Source organism: Diplodia corticola, assembly GCF_001883845.1.
Source record: "Diplodia corticola strain CBS 112549 chromosome Unknown scaffold53, whole genome shotgun sequence".
NCBI classification, from domain to species: Eukaryota; Fungi; Ascomycota; class Dothideomycetes; order Botryosphaeriales; family Botryosphaeriaceae; genus Diplodia; species Diplodia corticola.
In genome coordinates, this window is record NW_017971532.1 from 22120 (window position 1) to 34732 (window position 12613).

Here is a 12613-nt window from a genome sequence, read left to right on the forward strand (position 1 = left end):
GACCTTTAGTAGGGTTAGAAGGCAGGTCTAAGAAAGCGATAGAGAAACGGCTAAGAGTAAGTTCGGCCTTGGCGCCGATATCACGTCACCGTTGCACTCGCTTATCTAGCTCACTCGCTTATCTGACACGTTATAATTTCAATCTATTCTAAAGCAGTACTTCTTAGAACACCACCAAAACGGCTGCAGATTCCAAAGTGAAAGTAAAGCGGAATGCAATGGAAATTTCAATCTTGATAATATTCACGTCCTCTTCTTTCGTCCAACTCCCTCCCTCCCTCCCTCTCCTTTTCTCTCGTTCTTTCCCCCCCTCTCTCTTTCTCTTTCCGTCTTCTTTCTCTCTCTCTCTTTCTCTCTTTCTCTACCATACTCTACTCTCCCAGCAACCCTAGCTTCGCCGCAACCTTGATCGCCAGCTCCTTGAAGCTCAGGGTCGGAGCCAGCAAGTCCTGGAACGGCACGTCGAGGCCGAACTCGCGGAACAGCCAGTTGCGCAGCTCGGCGCCAATCATGCTGTCCAGGCCGTAGCTGGCGATGGACGGGCCGGCGACGTCGAACTCGTCGACGCCGCGCAGCAGGATGCCCGAACAGCGCTCCATGATGTGCAGGGCCACGGCGGCGACAGCATCGTCAGGCGTCTGGGCCGCCTGCAGTTTGGCGGCGAAGCCGGCGGATGACGACGACGACGACGGCGACGACGAGGCGACCAGGCGCTCGACGGTGGCGCGGATGCCGGCGAGGCGCGAGTCGGCGTACCAGTACGACTCGGTCACGGCCGTCTCGGCGAGGCGCGCGGGCTCGAGGCCCAGCACGAGCTGAGCGTTGCTGCTGCTGCTGCTGCTGCGCGGCGTCATGGCCGTCTCGAAGGCGCGCAGCATCTCGGCCTCGTCGATGCCGTACATGCCCTTACGCAGCAGGCTCGCCTCGAGGCTGCCGTCGCTCTCGGCCACGACGCCGACCTCGCGGACCATGGGCAGGATGAGCGAGGTGGCGGGCTGGCCGCGGGCGACGCGGTGGGCGGCCAGGGCGTCGAGGTAGCTGTTGGCGGCGGCGTAGTTGGCCTGGCCCGGATTGCCCAGGGTGGCCGAGATGGAGCTGGTGGCGACGAAGAAGTCGAGCTCGACGCCCTGCAGGGCGCGGTCGAGGTTGCGGGCGCCGAGCACCTTGGGGCGCACGGCGGCAAGGTATTGCGCCAGCGTCATGCGCTCGAACATGGCGTCCTGCAGCACCATTGCCGCGTGCACGACGCCCTTGATCGGGCGGCCGCTGGCCTGCAGCTCGGCGACGGCGCGGACGACGTGCTCCTCGCTGGAGGCATCGGCGCGGAACACGTGCGCGGTGGCGCCGGCCTGCTCAATCGACGCAACCACGGCCGCCGCTTCGGGCTTGTCGGCGCCCGAGCGCGAGAGGAAGGCGAGGTGCCTCGCGCCGCGCTGCACCATCCACGCCGCCAGGCTTCGGCCCAGCCCGCCCAGCGCGCCAACGAGCAGGTAGCTGGCCTGCGGCGAGAAGGTGAGCCGCGCCGGGTACTTGCGGGCCTGCATCACATGTCAGCGTCGGCATTCTGGGCATTCTGCAGAGCAGCGGCACTTACCTGCACAAGGCTCTTTCCGTAATCGTAGGCCACAACAACACGCCCGCCCACGTCGCCGGCAAGCGACGCCACATCACGCACGGCCACGTCGGCCTCGGCAAGAAGCCCCCCGTGCCGCTTCAGCAAGTCGACCGAGCGGCGCAGCAGGCCGCCCAGCGCCTCGGGGCGGTGCTTGGCCAGGCTGCGGACCGACGAGACGCTGACGGACGCGCCGCGCGCGAACGGCGCCATGTCCAGCGGCTCGTCCAGCCCGCCGTCGGCAACGACAACGAGCTTGCCGGCCGCGCCGACGGACCGCCAGAGCTCCTGCACCGCCGGCGACACCTTCTGAGCGACGACGACGTGCGGCGCCGCGGCCGCGCCGGAGAAGACGTCTCCGGCCAGCGCCACGGCGTCGGCCGCCAGCCCGGCCACGGCCTCGTAGCGCGCCTTGTCCTCGGCCGAGCCGGCCACGGCCCGCAGCTCGAAGCCGACGACGGCCGCCAGCCCGGCCAGGGCGCGGAGCAGGCGCGCGTCCGGCTCGACCGCCACGACGCGCGCGCCCGGCTGCACGGCCGCCGTGTCCAGCAGCGCGTGCACCGCCTCGCCGACGGCGCCGAGGCTCGCCGCAGCCGTCGGCCCGTCGAGGCCGTCCAGCGGTGCCACAGCGTCGGCCGGCACGCGCACGACGGTGCTGAGGCGGTCCCACGTGTAGGCCGCACTGCTGCCGCCGCCGCTGCCGCTGCCGTCCGCCGCCTGCGCCCGTGTCCCGACAACCACCGTCGGCCCGCTGGAGGCGGCGTCGTGCTCGGCCCAGCCGACCTGGATGGAGACGGCCTTGGCGTCATCCTCTTCGTCGTCGTCCCGGGGGCCGAAGACCAGCGTGCCGCCGGCGCCCTCGGGCCGGCCCTGCAGCGCCGCGCCCGGCCGCAGCACCGTCGCGGCGTCCACCAGCCCCGCGTCGGCCCGCACCTCGGCGTTGCGCTCGTCGTCGGGCGCGAGCCGCGGGACGTGCCAGACGCCCCGGTGCAGCCAGAACTCGACGTCGGCGCCCGAGTCCTTGGTGGGCGGCGGCGGCGCGTGGGCGAGCTTCGCGGCCAGCAGCGCGGCGGCCGTCGGTGACGTTGTTGCCGCTTCGACGCCGTCCACGTCGACGAGGAGGACGCGCGCGGCGGCGTGCTCGGAGCGCACGACGCGCAGGAAGCCTTTGGCCATGGCGCCGCCCACGTTGCCGGACGTCGTCGCGTCGTTGACGCCGGCCGTCACCCAGGCCACGGGCGCGCCCGACGTGAGCACCGCTCGAAGCGCCGCGAAAACGGCGTCGTCGGGCTCGAGCAGGAGGTCGCCGCTCGTGTCGTCGACGACGAAGGCCGGCGTGTTGGTCAGGTCGGCCTCGGCCACGTCTTTGGCGGCCGCCGCGACGCCGTGGGCCGCCAGGGCGTCGACCAGCGCGCTCGCCGACGCCCCGGACGGCCTTGTCGTGAGCACCTGCAGAGGCTGCTGCTGTTGCGCGTGCCCGGTCGGCTCTTGTCGAGGCGTCGCCAACACCACCGTGCCATCGGGCAGGTCGAAGCGGAGGCTGGGTGCCCGCAGGCCCGACTTGCCAACGCTTGTGGCCGCGTCGTCGCCTGACTGAGCGTCGCTCCAGACGATGATGGCGCCCGTCGTCGATAGGGCCGCTTCGCTTTTCAGCAGCGTGCTGGCGTCGGCAAAGCCCTTGCCGACTACAACGAGGTCGAGGTTGCTGCCCTTGGCCTGCTCGAGATCCAGCTGGCCGTCAATCAGCCCTTCGGTCTGCTCCTCCTCCTCGGCCGAAGGGCTGGCAATGATCGAAGCGCCCTCTGGGAGGAGGGGGCGGAGAGCTGCGGCCAAGACCGTCGGCGCAGCTGCAAGTATGGCCACCCTGGTCACGGGTTGCTTGTGGGTCAGCAGCTCGACTGTCTTGGTGATTGTGTCCTCGGTAGATGCAATTCCAGGATACAGCTCCACGGCCGCGGGGGTTGTGAGGGTGGCGATGTCGGGCTTCCAGATCTCGTGCGAGTACGGCTGGGGCGGCAGCTCCAGGCCGGACGAAGGCGGGATGGCCGCTTCGTACGAGACGCAGCGCAGCCCTTGGACGTCCAGCAGAAGATGGCCGGCGCCGGTGAAAAGCTTCGAGTGGGTGTTGAAGTGACGGCCGTCGCGCTCGTCGGTCCACGCAACCGCCTCGCCCTCGGTGTTGACGGTCGCGGCGCCGGGGAACCACAGCGTGGTTTCGGCAATGCCAATGGGCACGACGCCCCATGGCATCGTCTTATGCTTGCCCGCGTGGATGGAGATGATGATCAGCTGCAGACACGCGTCGATGGTTGACGGGTGCAGTATGTACCGCGACTCGCCGTCCATGAGCCCGCTCTCGGTGAGGATGTTCACTGCCGCTGCGGCGTGGTTGGCCTTGCCGTCCGTCCGCACGGTGGCCAGCTGCTGGAAGCTGGGGCCGTACTCGAAGCCGACGCGGTCGAAGGCGTTGTACCAGGTCTTGGCCGCCACGCGGTCGGGAAGGCTCTCGGGCTTCACCGGATGGGCCGTGGCGCCCGACTTCTTCAAGTTCGCCGCCAGTTTCCCTTGGCTGTGCACCGTCCAGATGCCATCCCGGAGCGACTCGACGGCGAACGAATACCACTCGGGCGACGAAGCGGTCGACTTTGTGAGGCGGATCTCGACCTCGACACCCTCGTCCTCGGGGATCACCAGCGCCGTCTTGATGGAAATGTCGCGCAGCGTGACGCTCTCGACCTCGACTCCCTTCTGCTCGCTGATTTGGCGGAGGCCCTCGATTGCGGCGGACAGATGGCCGGCAGCGGGGAATACGGCGGCCTTGCCGAGCTGCAGTGCAAAGTCAGCCATCATTGCGCAGAACAAGCCTTCTCTGCGTCACTACTTACCGCGTGGTCTCCCAGCCACGGCACATCGCGATGGCGCAGCACGTTACGCCAGGCCAGGTGGTTCTCGGAGCCGCCCAGCTGCTTGCGGCCCAGCAGGTCGTGCCTGGGGTACTTCTGGGTGCGGGCCTCGGCGCTCAGGCGTGGCTGCGACCAGTGGACTTTGTCGTAGTTCCACTGGTACGGCGGCAGGTCGACCAGCACCGAGGGCGTGCTGTGCTTGCCGGCCAGGCCCTGCCCCGGCTCGGCGTTGACGGCCTCCAGATCGACGGCGTAGCCGGTGGCGAAGAGCGCGCCGGCCGTCCTGAGCAGCTGGACCGCGCAGTCGGCGTTGCGCTCGAGGGTCGGGATGTGCACCGCGCGGTCGAAGCCGTAGGCCTGGCAGATCTGGCGGAACGGGCCGGCCAGCGCCTTGTGCGGCCCAACCTCGACAAAGGTCGTCAGGTCGGCCAGCTCGGGGGCGGTGCCCAGCGCCTTGACGGCGTCGTCGAAGCGGACCCGGCTGCGCAGGTTCCGGCTCCAGTACTCGGCACCCAGCGTGTCCTCCAGCACCTCCTTGCCGGTGACGGACGAGAACATGCGGGCACGCGGCTGCCGCCACTCCGCGTCGTGGGGGCCGAGCTGGCGCACGGCATCGGCGAGCGCCCGGTTGTAGTGGGGGGCAACGCGTTCCATCTGCGGCGAGTGGTACGCCCTGCCGGTGCGCAGCGCGCGGGCGAAGACGCCGGCGGCGTCCAGCCGTGCCTTGACCGCATCCACGGCCGCCTGCGTGCCGCTGAGCGTGACGCTGCTGGGCGAGTTCTCGCAGGCGATCACGATGTCGTCGATGCCGTCGAGGTGCGGCGCGACGTCGACGGCGCCCAGGCCCGCTGCCAGCATGGCTCCCGACGGCGAGTGCTGCTGCACCGCGCGGCCGCGCAGGAACGCCGCCAGGATGGCCTCCGGGGCCGACACCAGCCCGGCCGCGTACGCCGCACCGATCTCGCCCGAAGAGTGCCCCGCCGTCGCCGTCGGCACCGCCTGCCACTGGGCCAGCAGGTCCACAATGGCAATCTGCACCGCCGTGCACACGGGCTGCGACACTTCGGCGTCGTGGACGCGGCTGGCCTCGGCCGGGGCCAGGAGCGCCTCCTCCAGCGTCGTCGACGGCGGCTCCGGCAGGCGCTGCAGCACGCGGTCCAGCGCCTTAATGGTGCCGGCGAAGGCCGGGAAGGTCGCCATGGCTTCGGCGCCCATGCGCGCCCACTGCGCGCCCTGGCCGGTGAAGAGGAAGCCGAGCTTCTGCTGCGACGCCGCCGTGCCCGCACATGTGCCGAAGGAGAAGCGCGACAAGGCCAAGTCGTCGGCCTCGCGGCCCTCGCGCGCGACGGCGAAGGCGCGCGTGGCGAAGCGCGAGCGGCGCGTGTTGAGAGTGTGGGCGAGGTCCGCCAGGTAGTACCGGGGCGCGACGCGCGCGTGGGCCTCGATGTTGCGGGCGAGCGTGGTCTTGTCGTGCGCCGACAGCGTGACCAGCAGCGGGCGGGCGGTCGAGTGCTCGTACGCCGCGTCCTGCTTGGCGGCGCCGTGGTGGTACCACGGGTACAGCGACTCGACGCTCTCGACGATGACATGGCCGTTGGTCCCGCCGTACCCGAACGAGGAGACGCTCGCGCGGCGCACGCCCGACGGGTCCTTGGGCCACGGCACCGTGTCCGCCTGCACCTTGACGTTCCATTCCGCCTCGCGGATGGCCGGGTTGAGCGTCTTCAGCCCGCACACGCCGGGAATCACCGCCTTTTCCGTCATCAATGCCGCTTTCATCACCGCAAAGATGCCAGACGCCGCTTCGCTGTGGCCGATGTTGGCTTTGATCTGCCCTCCTCCCCCTTTTCGTCAGCATCGGCTCTCTGTTGTCAGCGGAGGGTGAGGGAAGAGGCCACACGTACCGCGCCCACGCGCAGCGGCTTGTCCAGTGGCCTAGTGTCGTTCATGGCATTCGACACGGCCCGCACCTCGATGGGGTCCCCCACAGGCGTGCCGGTCCCGTGGCACTCGAGGTAGGCCGTGTTGTTGGGGTTCAGGCGCGCGCGTTCGTAGGCCGCACGCACGACGAGCTCCTGGCCCTTGACGCTCGGGTGCGTGATGCCCATGCCCGGGACCTTGCCGTTGCTAGAGAAGGAACACGCGCTCGCAGTCAGCCCGAGCATGCCCGGTTTGTATTCAAAAGAAAAAAAAAACAAGGTAAGAAACATACGTGTTGACGGCTGAGGACCGAATGACGCCGCGAACCGGGTCGCCGTCGCGGATGGCGTCGGACAGCCGCTTGATGTACAGAGCGCCCACGCCCTCGGCTCGACCGTAGCCGTCTGCCGAGGCGTCAAACGTGTGGCACGTCGAAGTTGGCGAGAGAATGCCCAGCTTCGCCGTGTTCATGTGCTGGTCTACGGTAAGGATGAGGTTCACCCCGCCGGTGATGGCGGCGTCACAGTCACGCGCTCGTAGAGCATGGCAGGCGTTGTGGATGGCGTAGATGGACGAAGAGCACGCCGTGTTGATTGTAAAGCTGTCGTGAATCGCGTGTCAGCGAAAGCCCGTCGAATCTGTCTGTCCTCGGCTGGTGGAGATTCAAATACCTTGGTCCGCGCAGGTTAAACGTGTTGCCAATCCTGTTGCTGATGATGCCCGGGTCCACTCCTGTTGCAACGTAGTTGTGGCGGAAGTCGGGCTCTCTGGTTGACATCTGCTGGTAGTCGCTGGTGAAGCTACCCACGTACACTGCCGTGTTGCTGCCCGAGACGGAATCGAGCGGTTTGCCCGCCGACTCGAGTGCCTCGTAGCATACCTCTAGCATCTTGTGCTGCTGCGGATCGAGCCACTTGGCTTCCACCGGCGTCATGCCGAAGAAGGTCGGATCAAAGTTCTCTAGCGGCCCATCGAGGAAGTAGCCACCGGGCACGTTGAAGCTGCCGGGCCGCTCCAAATTGTCGTGGAGGTAGGCATCGATGTCGAACCGGGACTTGGGCACGCGCGGAGTCTGCGCCGATTTCTTCTTCTCCAACGCCTCCCACAGTGCCGAAGCCGAGTCGATTGACCCGGGGAGCCGACATGCTGGACGTTTTCTTGTCAACAACGAGACTCCCCATGTTCTGAGGGGCTTGCTTACCCATGCCCACGATGGCGATGGGCTCCAACGCGCAGTCTTCGGTGTCCTGGATAAGCGGCATGTTTGATTTGATCAATAATCGTTTGAATGGCAGTTGAAGATGAGCCGTAAGCTACCATAGTTATACCTTCACATTGCTCTCCTCTCTGATGTATTCGCTTGCCCACCGAATCGGACTCCATCAGCACCCAGGCCTCTCGGTGACCGATCCACCGGCTCGGACCGTGACGGACCGTGGTTGTAGGTGCCTGGACGAGTGCGTGGAGAGTGGGGGGCGTGTGGGCATGTTCGGGCCGGGACACCGTCAACACGCTTTCTTTAGGGCCGCAGCGTCCGAACCCTCGCACGCATGCAGCAGTTCTCTAGTCTCTCCCCTGTCCTCATGGCACCTCTCGGTTCCTTCTTTCTGATCCTTGCCTCCCTGGCAGCCGTCCTTCTTTGGGGCGTCAGTCTCTGGAACGGCACCGTGGCTGAGCTTTTTGCAGCGGTCCTCCGCGGTCACTTTGAAGATGGCACGCCTCTGCGAACGAGATACACGGGCATATTCCTTGTTGATTTCCCCGTATCTCTGCTGGTGGCATTCTTCTTCTACGGCACCAATGGCTCAGATCCAGGCTACCAGCTCTTCCTGATCGACGCGTATTCGACCCTGCAGCCCGCGTTTGTGTGGCTGTACGTGGAAAGCGCACGCATGGAATCGAAGCCTTTCCTCATAGCCAAGTATGTCGTTTCGTTCCAGCGATCCAGCGACTCGTGCTGACTTGCAACAACAATAGCCCCGTCGTTTGGGGCCTTTTATGGCAAGCGTTTGGAGGGGCCATCTCCCTGCCCCTCTACTTCTACCACCACCTCGAGTGGAAACGGAGTCGAAAGTCGCTGCCATCGCCCGGCGAACATGCACAGCTACGGGCTGTTCCCCTCAGCTTCATCATCGGTGCAGTCTTGCCGGCGGTGGTCGGAATGTTGCCAATGTGGATGGAGCGGTCGGCCTCGACGCACCAATGGGTCCTGGCCGCCTGGCAGCCCGATCCGGTGTGGGTGAGCCTGGTTCAGCATGCAGCGGTTGCAGTCTTGCGCTGCTGGGGACGGCTTCGGTCCTCCTCCTCTTCTGCGCCCAGAACCGGCGTGCGCAGGAACGCCCTTCTTGGCGGCAGCGCCGCCATGGCCTACCTGACCGCCGCGCTCTCGTCCGCCATCGGCCACGTCTACGTCGTGGCGCGCGTTCTCGCGTCGAACGATTGCCTCGTGGCGTTTGGCAGGATGTACGTCCCCCGGCTCTCTCGCGGGCCGGCCCATGCCTACTCGAAGCTGGAGAACGGGCCTTGGTTGTTTCTGCAGTACGATTTGATCATAATATCCTTATCCAGCCTGTCCTGGGCATACGTCTTGACGAAGGATTGCGTCGCAGGTGGTCGCAGGTCGCGCCCGTTCCTGCTCTTTGTGATGGTTCTTGGCACGTTGCTGGTTGGGCCTGGAGCGACTGTGTGTCTTTGTCTTTGTTGGAGGGAGAGGGCTCTTCTCCCCGATCGGAAGCAGATACGAAGTGGAAGAAAGGTGGTCGTTCAGCCAAACTGACATCGCCCTGCGCTATTCTGGGGCCTTGGATGTTGTTACAGCCATGTATTTGCAATGTGACGGATAAAACTTGTGCTTCAATGAAGATATCCACGATGCGGTCTATCTGCAAGTATAGTGTCGGACTTTGAGGCAAGGCCCTTATGCCTCGGATTAAGTGAGGTTAGAAGAAATGGATTGACTTCTACTCTTCTCTCCAGTTAGATGAAACAGTATCACGATATGTTTCCTCGGTTGGTTTGATCCACCGACACATCCACAGGCATAACAGTATGTCTTCATATGTGGTTAGCTGAAGTAGTTACCACAATGTGAATGTATATTTTAAACCCATGCAAACACGTTTAGATATAGCATTCTACGACCTACATAATATCGGTAAAATGTCTTCATAGTAATACATCTCAGTGTCCGTGGACGTTCCGACGGATCGCGCTGACCAAGGAGATACAGCCACAAGCAGTACATTGAAATAAATGAAGGTGAATCTTTTTACCTCTTCTTCTTGGAACACGCCTACCTAGAACTTTTCACCACTCCGTGCGCCGAGCAAACGATAGATCTGCTGCTTGGCAATGGCAAAGAAAAGGTTTCTATTCGTCGGTTGAGCGTCGGAGACCCCGGGCCGCTCGGACCGTGCTGGACACCTTCCCGAGACGGGTACGGGAAAAAGGCCATTTTGAGATGCCCACCTCGGTGAGACAGCTCGGGATCGGAGACCGTTGATGTGATCTGACCAGCAACTCGGTCAAGGATGGCGGCCCGCGGACCGCCCGCGAGCGACATAAAGAATATCCTTACTTGACCCGATGATTGTACACAGAGAACTTGACACATTCGCAATGGCGACAAGCTACGACGTAGCCATCATTGGTGCAGGTGGGGTGGACACTGATCCCAATGGCACGAAGACATGGCTGACAAGGGCTGCACGCAACTCTAGGGTGGTACGGCCTCGTCGCTGCACGGACATGGCTGCGGCTGCGGCCCGACGCAAACCTCATCATCCTCGACTCGGACAGCACGGTTGGAGGCGTGTGGAGCCGCGACCGCCTCTACCCCAACCTGGTGGCGCAGGTGAAGCTCGGGCTGTTCAACTACACGGACACGCCCATGCCGCCGGACGGCGCGACCGCCAACGGCCTCGTCACCGGCCCCATGATCCACGGCTACCTGCAGCGGTACGCCGAGGAGCACGACCTGCTGCGCCGCATCCGCTTCAACACGTTCGTGGAGCGTGCAGAGCCGTGTGCGCACGGCGGCTGGCGCCTGTCCCTGCGCGACGCGCCGGGCGAGGCCGTCGAGACGGAGAAGCTGATGGTGGCGACGGGCGTGACGTCGATCCCGAACCTGCCCGACTGCGACCGCGGCGCGGCCACGGTGCCCATCATCCACTCCAGGGACATCGGTGTCTCCTACGACGCCCTAAACGCGGCCGCGGTGAGGCGGGTCACGGTGGTGGGCGCCGCCAAGTCGGCGTACGATGCCGTGTACCTGCTGGTGTCCATGGGGAAGGAGGTGGACTGGATCATCCGGCCCGACGGCGCCGGTCCGCTGGCCATCCTTCCCGCCGAGCTGTTTGGCGTCTTCAACAGCATCGCGGTGGCGTCGACCCGGCTCATGACTTGTCTCAGCCCTTCCGTGTTCAACACGACGGGCCCGGTGTACCGTTTTTTCCAGAGGACCTCGGTTGGACGGTGGGTGACGGGCAAGTTCTGGGATGTTGTGACGAGCTTGAGTGACTCGCATGCTGGATACAGTCAAGGAGATCACGTCTCCCGGCTCAGGCCCGAAGTTGATGGGAAAAGGTTTCTTCCCTCCCTGTGATTTCCCCGTACAAGCGAAAACACTTGCTGACTTAAAAAGTGTTTTCTGGGCAAATTCAGGCCTCGGCGTAGTCACCCTCCCAGACTTCTGGCGGCGGCTGCACTCGGGCAAGATCAACGTCATCCGGGACAACCTCGACCGAATTGAAGAGGACCAGATTGTTCTCAAGTCCGGCAAGAAGGTGGCAGCCGACTTTGCCGTCATGTGCACCGGCTGGGGCGACCATTTCGCCATGTTCGACGACGCCACCAAGCTCCAGGTGGGCCTACCGCTTTTCGGGCCCGCCAAGTCGAGGCCGCCGGCCGACGCCGAGTGGGATAAGCTGGACAGGGAAGCGGGACGGGCGGTGGACGCGAAACTGCCCTTCATCGCGTCGCCTCCCGGCCTGAAGAATGCGCACACGAACCAGGTCCAGCCAAACAGACGGTGGCGGCTGTACCGGCGCGTGGTGCCCCTGTCGCATGCGGTCAGGGGCGACAGATCCCTGGCCATCCTGGGCCAGATCCACACGGTTCAGACGCCCCTGGTGGCCGAGGTGCAGTCGTTCTGGGCGATCCTGTACCTGCTCGGCGAGTTGGAGCTTCCGGACGAGGACACCATGGCGCGGGAAATCGCCGAGTGGAATGCGTGGACGCGGAAGAGGTACTTGAGCCAGGGCCAGAAATTCCCCTATTCGCTCTACGATTTTTTGCCGGCAAGTATCGCACGCAGCCCACGGGGTTTTTGACGCGAGCTAACCGCCGCCACTACCAGTATGTCGACACCCTGTGCCAGGACCTCGGCATCAATTCGCATCGGAAAGCAAACCCGGTTGCTGAGCTCTTCTCTCCATACAAGCCCGAAGATTTCCGTGGTTTTATCGACGAGTACCGAGCGAAGAAGAAAAGGGCCAGCCGTGCAAACGACAACACGACTTGTAATTCAAATGGAAAGGTCAATGGAAAGGCTAACGGAGTAAAATTGGCTTAAGTACTGAAAATTACATTTCTTTCGCATACCCGGTCAGCCTCCTCTGATATCGTCGAGTCAGCCCTTCAGCACGAAGCCAGGGATCGTGCTGCTCGCCGCGCCGCTGGCGTTGGCACTGGTATTCCTGGCGACGGCGGTGCGGGGGCTACAGGGCGGTGGCGAGGGAGAGGGGTGGTGTGTATGCGGCGGCGCCGCGGGTGACGGTGCAGTGGAGAGGTGGGACGGGTTGCTGTCGTGCACTGCGGCAGGGCCGTTGTGTGGGAGTGGCTTATTTCACGGATCTAATCAGCTCTACTTCACCTCTACTTGAACTTTGTTCCGATAGGTTCCAATAAAGCGGTGCGAAGGCGTATTTTTCGCGGCAAGGCTCCGGGAGTCCCAGGGCCGTCATATGAAGAGAGCCATAGTAACCGATGCCATCATGTGGCGAGCTGGGAGTTTCAGAACAGCGTGGACCTTGACCGAGGGTTCTGACTAGTTTTTGTGGCACGCCTTGCAACGGTAAGACCTCCGTTATTAGGACAACGGCCCCCAACGGTGGTCATCGCCAATCTACTGGCCGCCAGGGATAGGACATGACAGTGCATGGGGGCTGAACAACGCCAA

At 64.3% G+C, this 12613-nt stretch overlaps 2 protein-coding genes across 2 annotated transcripts; one reads left to right on the plus strand and one right to left on the minus strand.

Annotated features, from left to right (window-relative positions):
• Positions 1-371: 371 nt before the first annotated feature.
• Positions 372-7697, minus strand: BKCO1_530009 (lovastatin nonaketide synthase; the record flags this gene model as incomplete). The annotated part of the gene is made up of 7 exons (XM_020277202.1): positions 372-1538; positions 1595-4438; positions 4498-6345; positions 6420-6642; positions 6728-7036; positions 7107-7581; positions 7637-7697. The coding sequence occupies 7 exons, from the start codon at positions 7695-7697 to the stop codon at positions 372-374; spliced, it is 6927 nt and encodes a 2308-aa protein (XP_020127265.1).
• A 288-nt stretch (positions 7698-7985) lies between these two features.
• On the plus strand, positions 7986-11765 carry BKCO1_5300010 (flavin-binding monooxygenase-like family protein; the record flags this gene model as incomplete). The annotated part of the gene is made up of 6 exons (XM_020277115.1): positions 7986-8356; positions 8413-8898; positions 9665-9871; positions 10035-10090; positions 10155-11019; positions 11078-11765. The coding sequence occupies 6 exons, from the start codon at positions 7986-7988 to the stop codon at positions 11763-11765; spliced, it is 2673 nt and encodes an 890-aa protein (XP_020127220.1).
• Between the last annotated feature and the right edge of the window lie 848 nt (positions 11766-12613).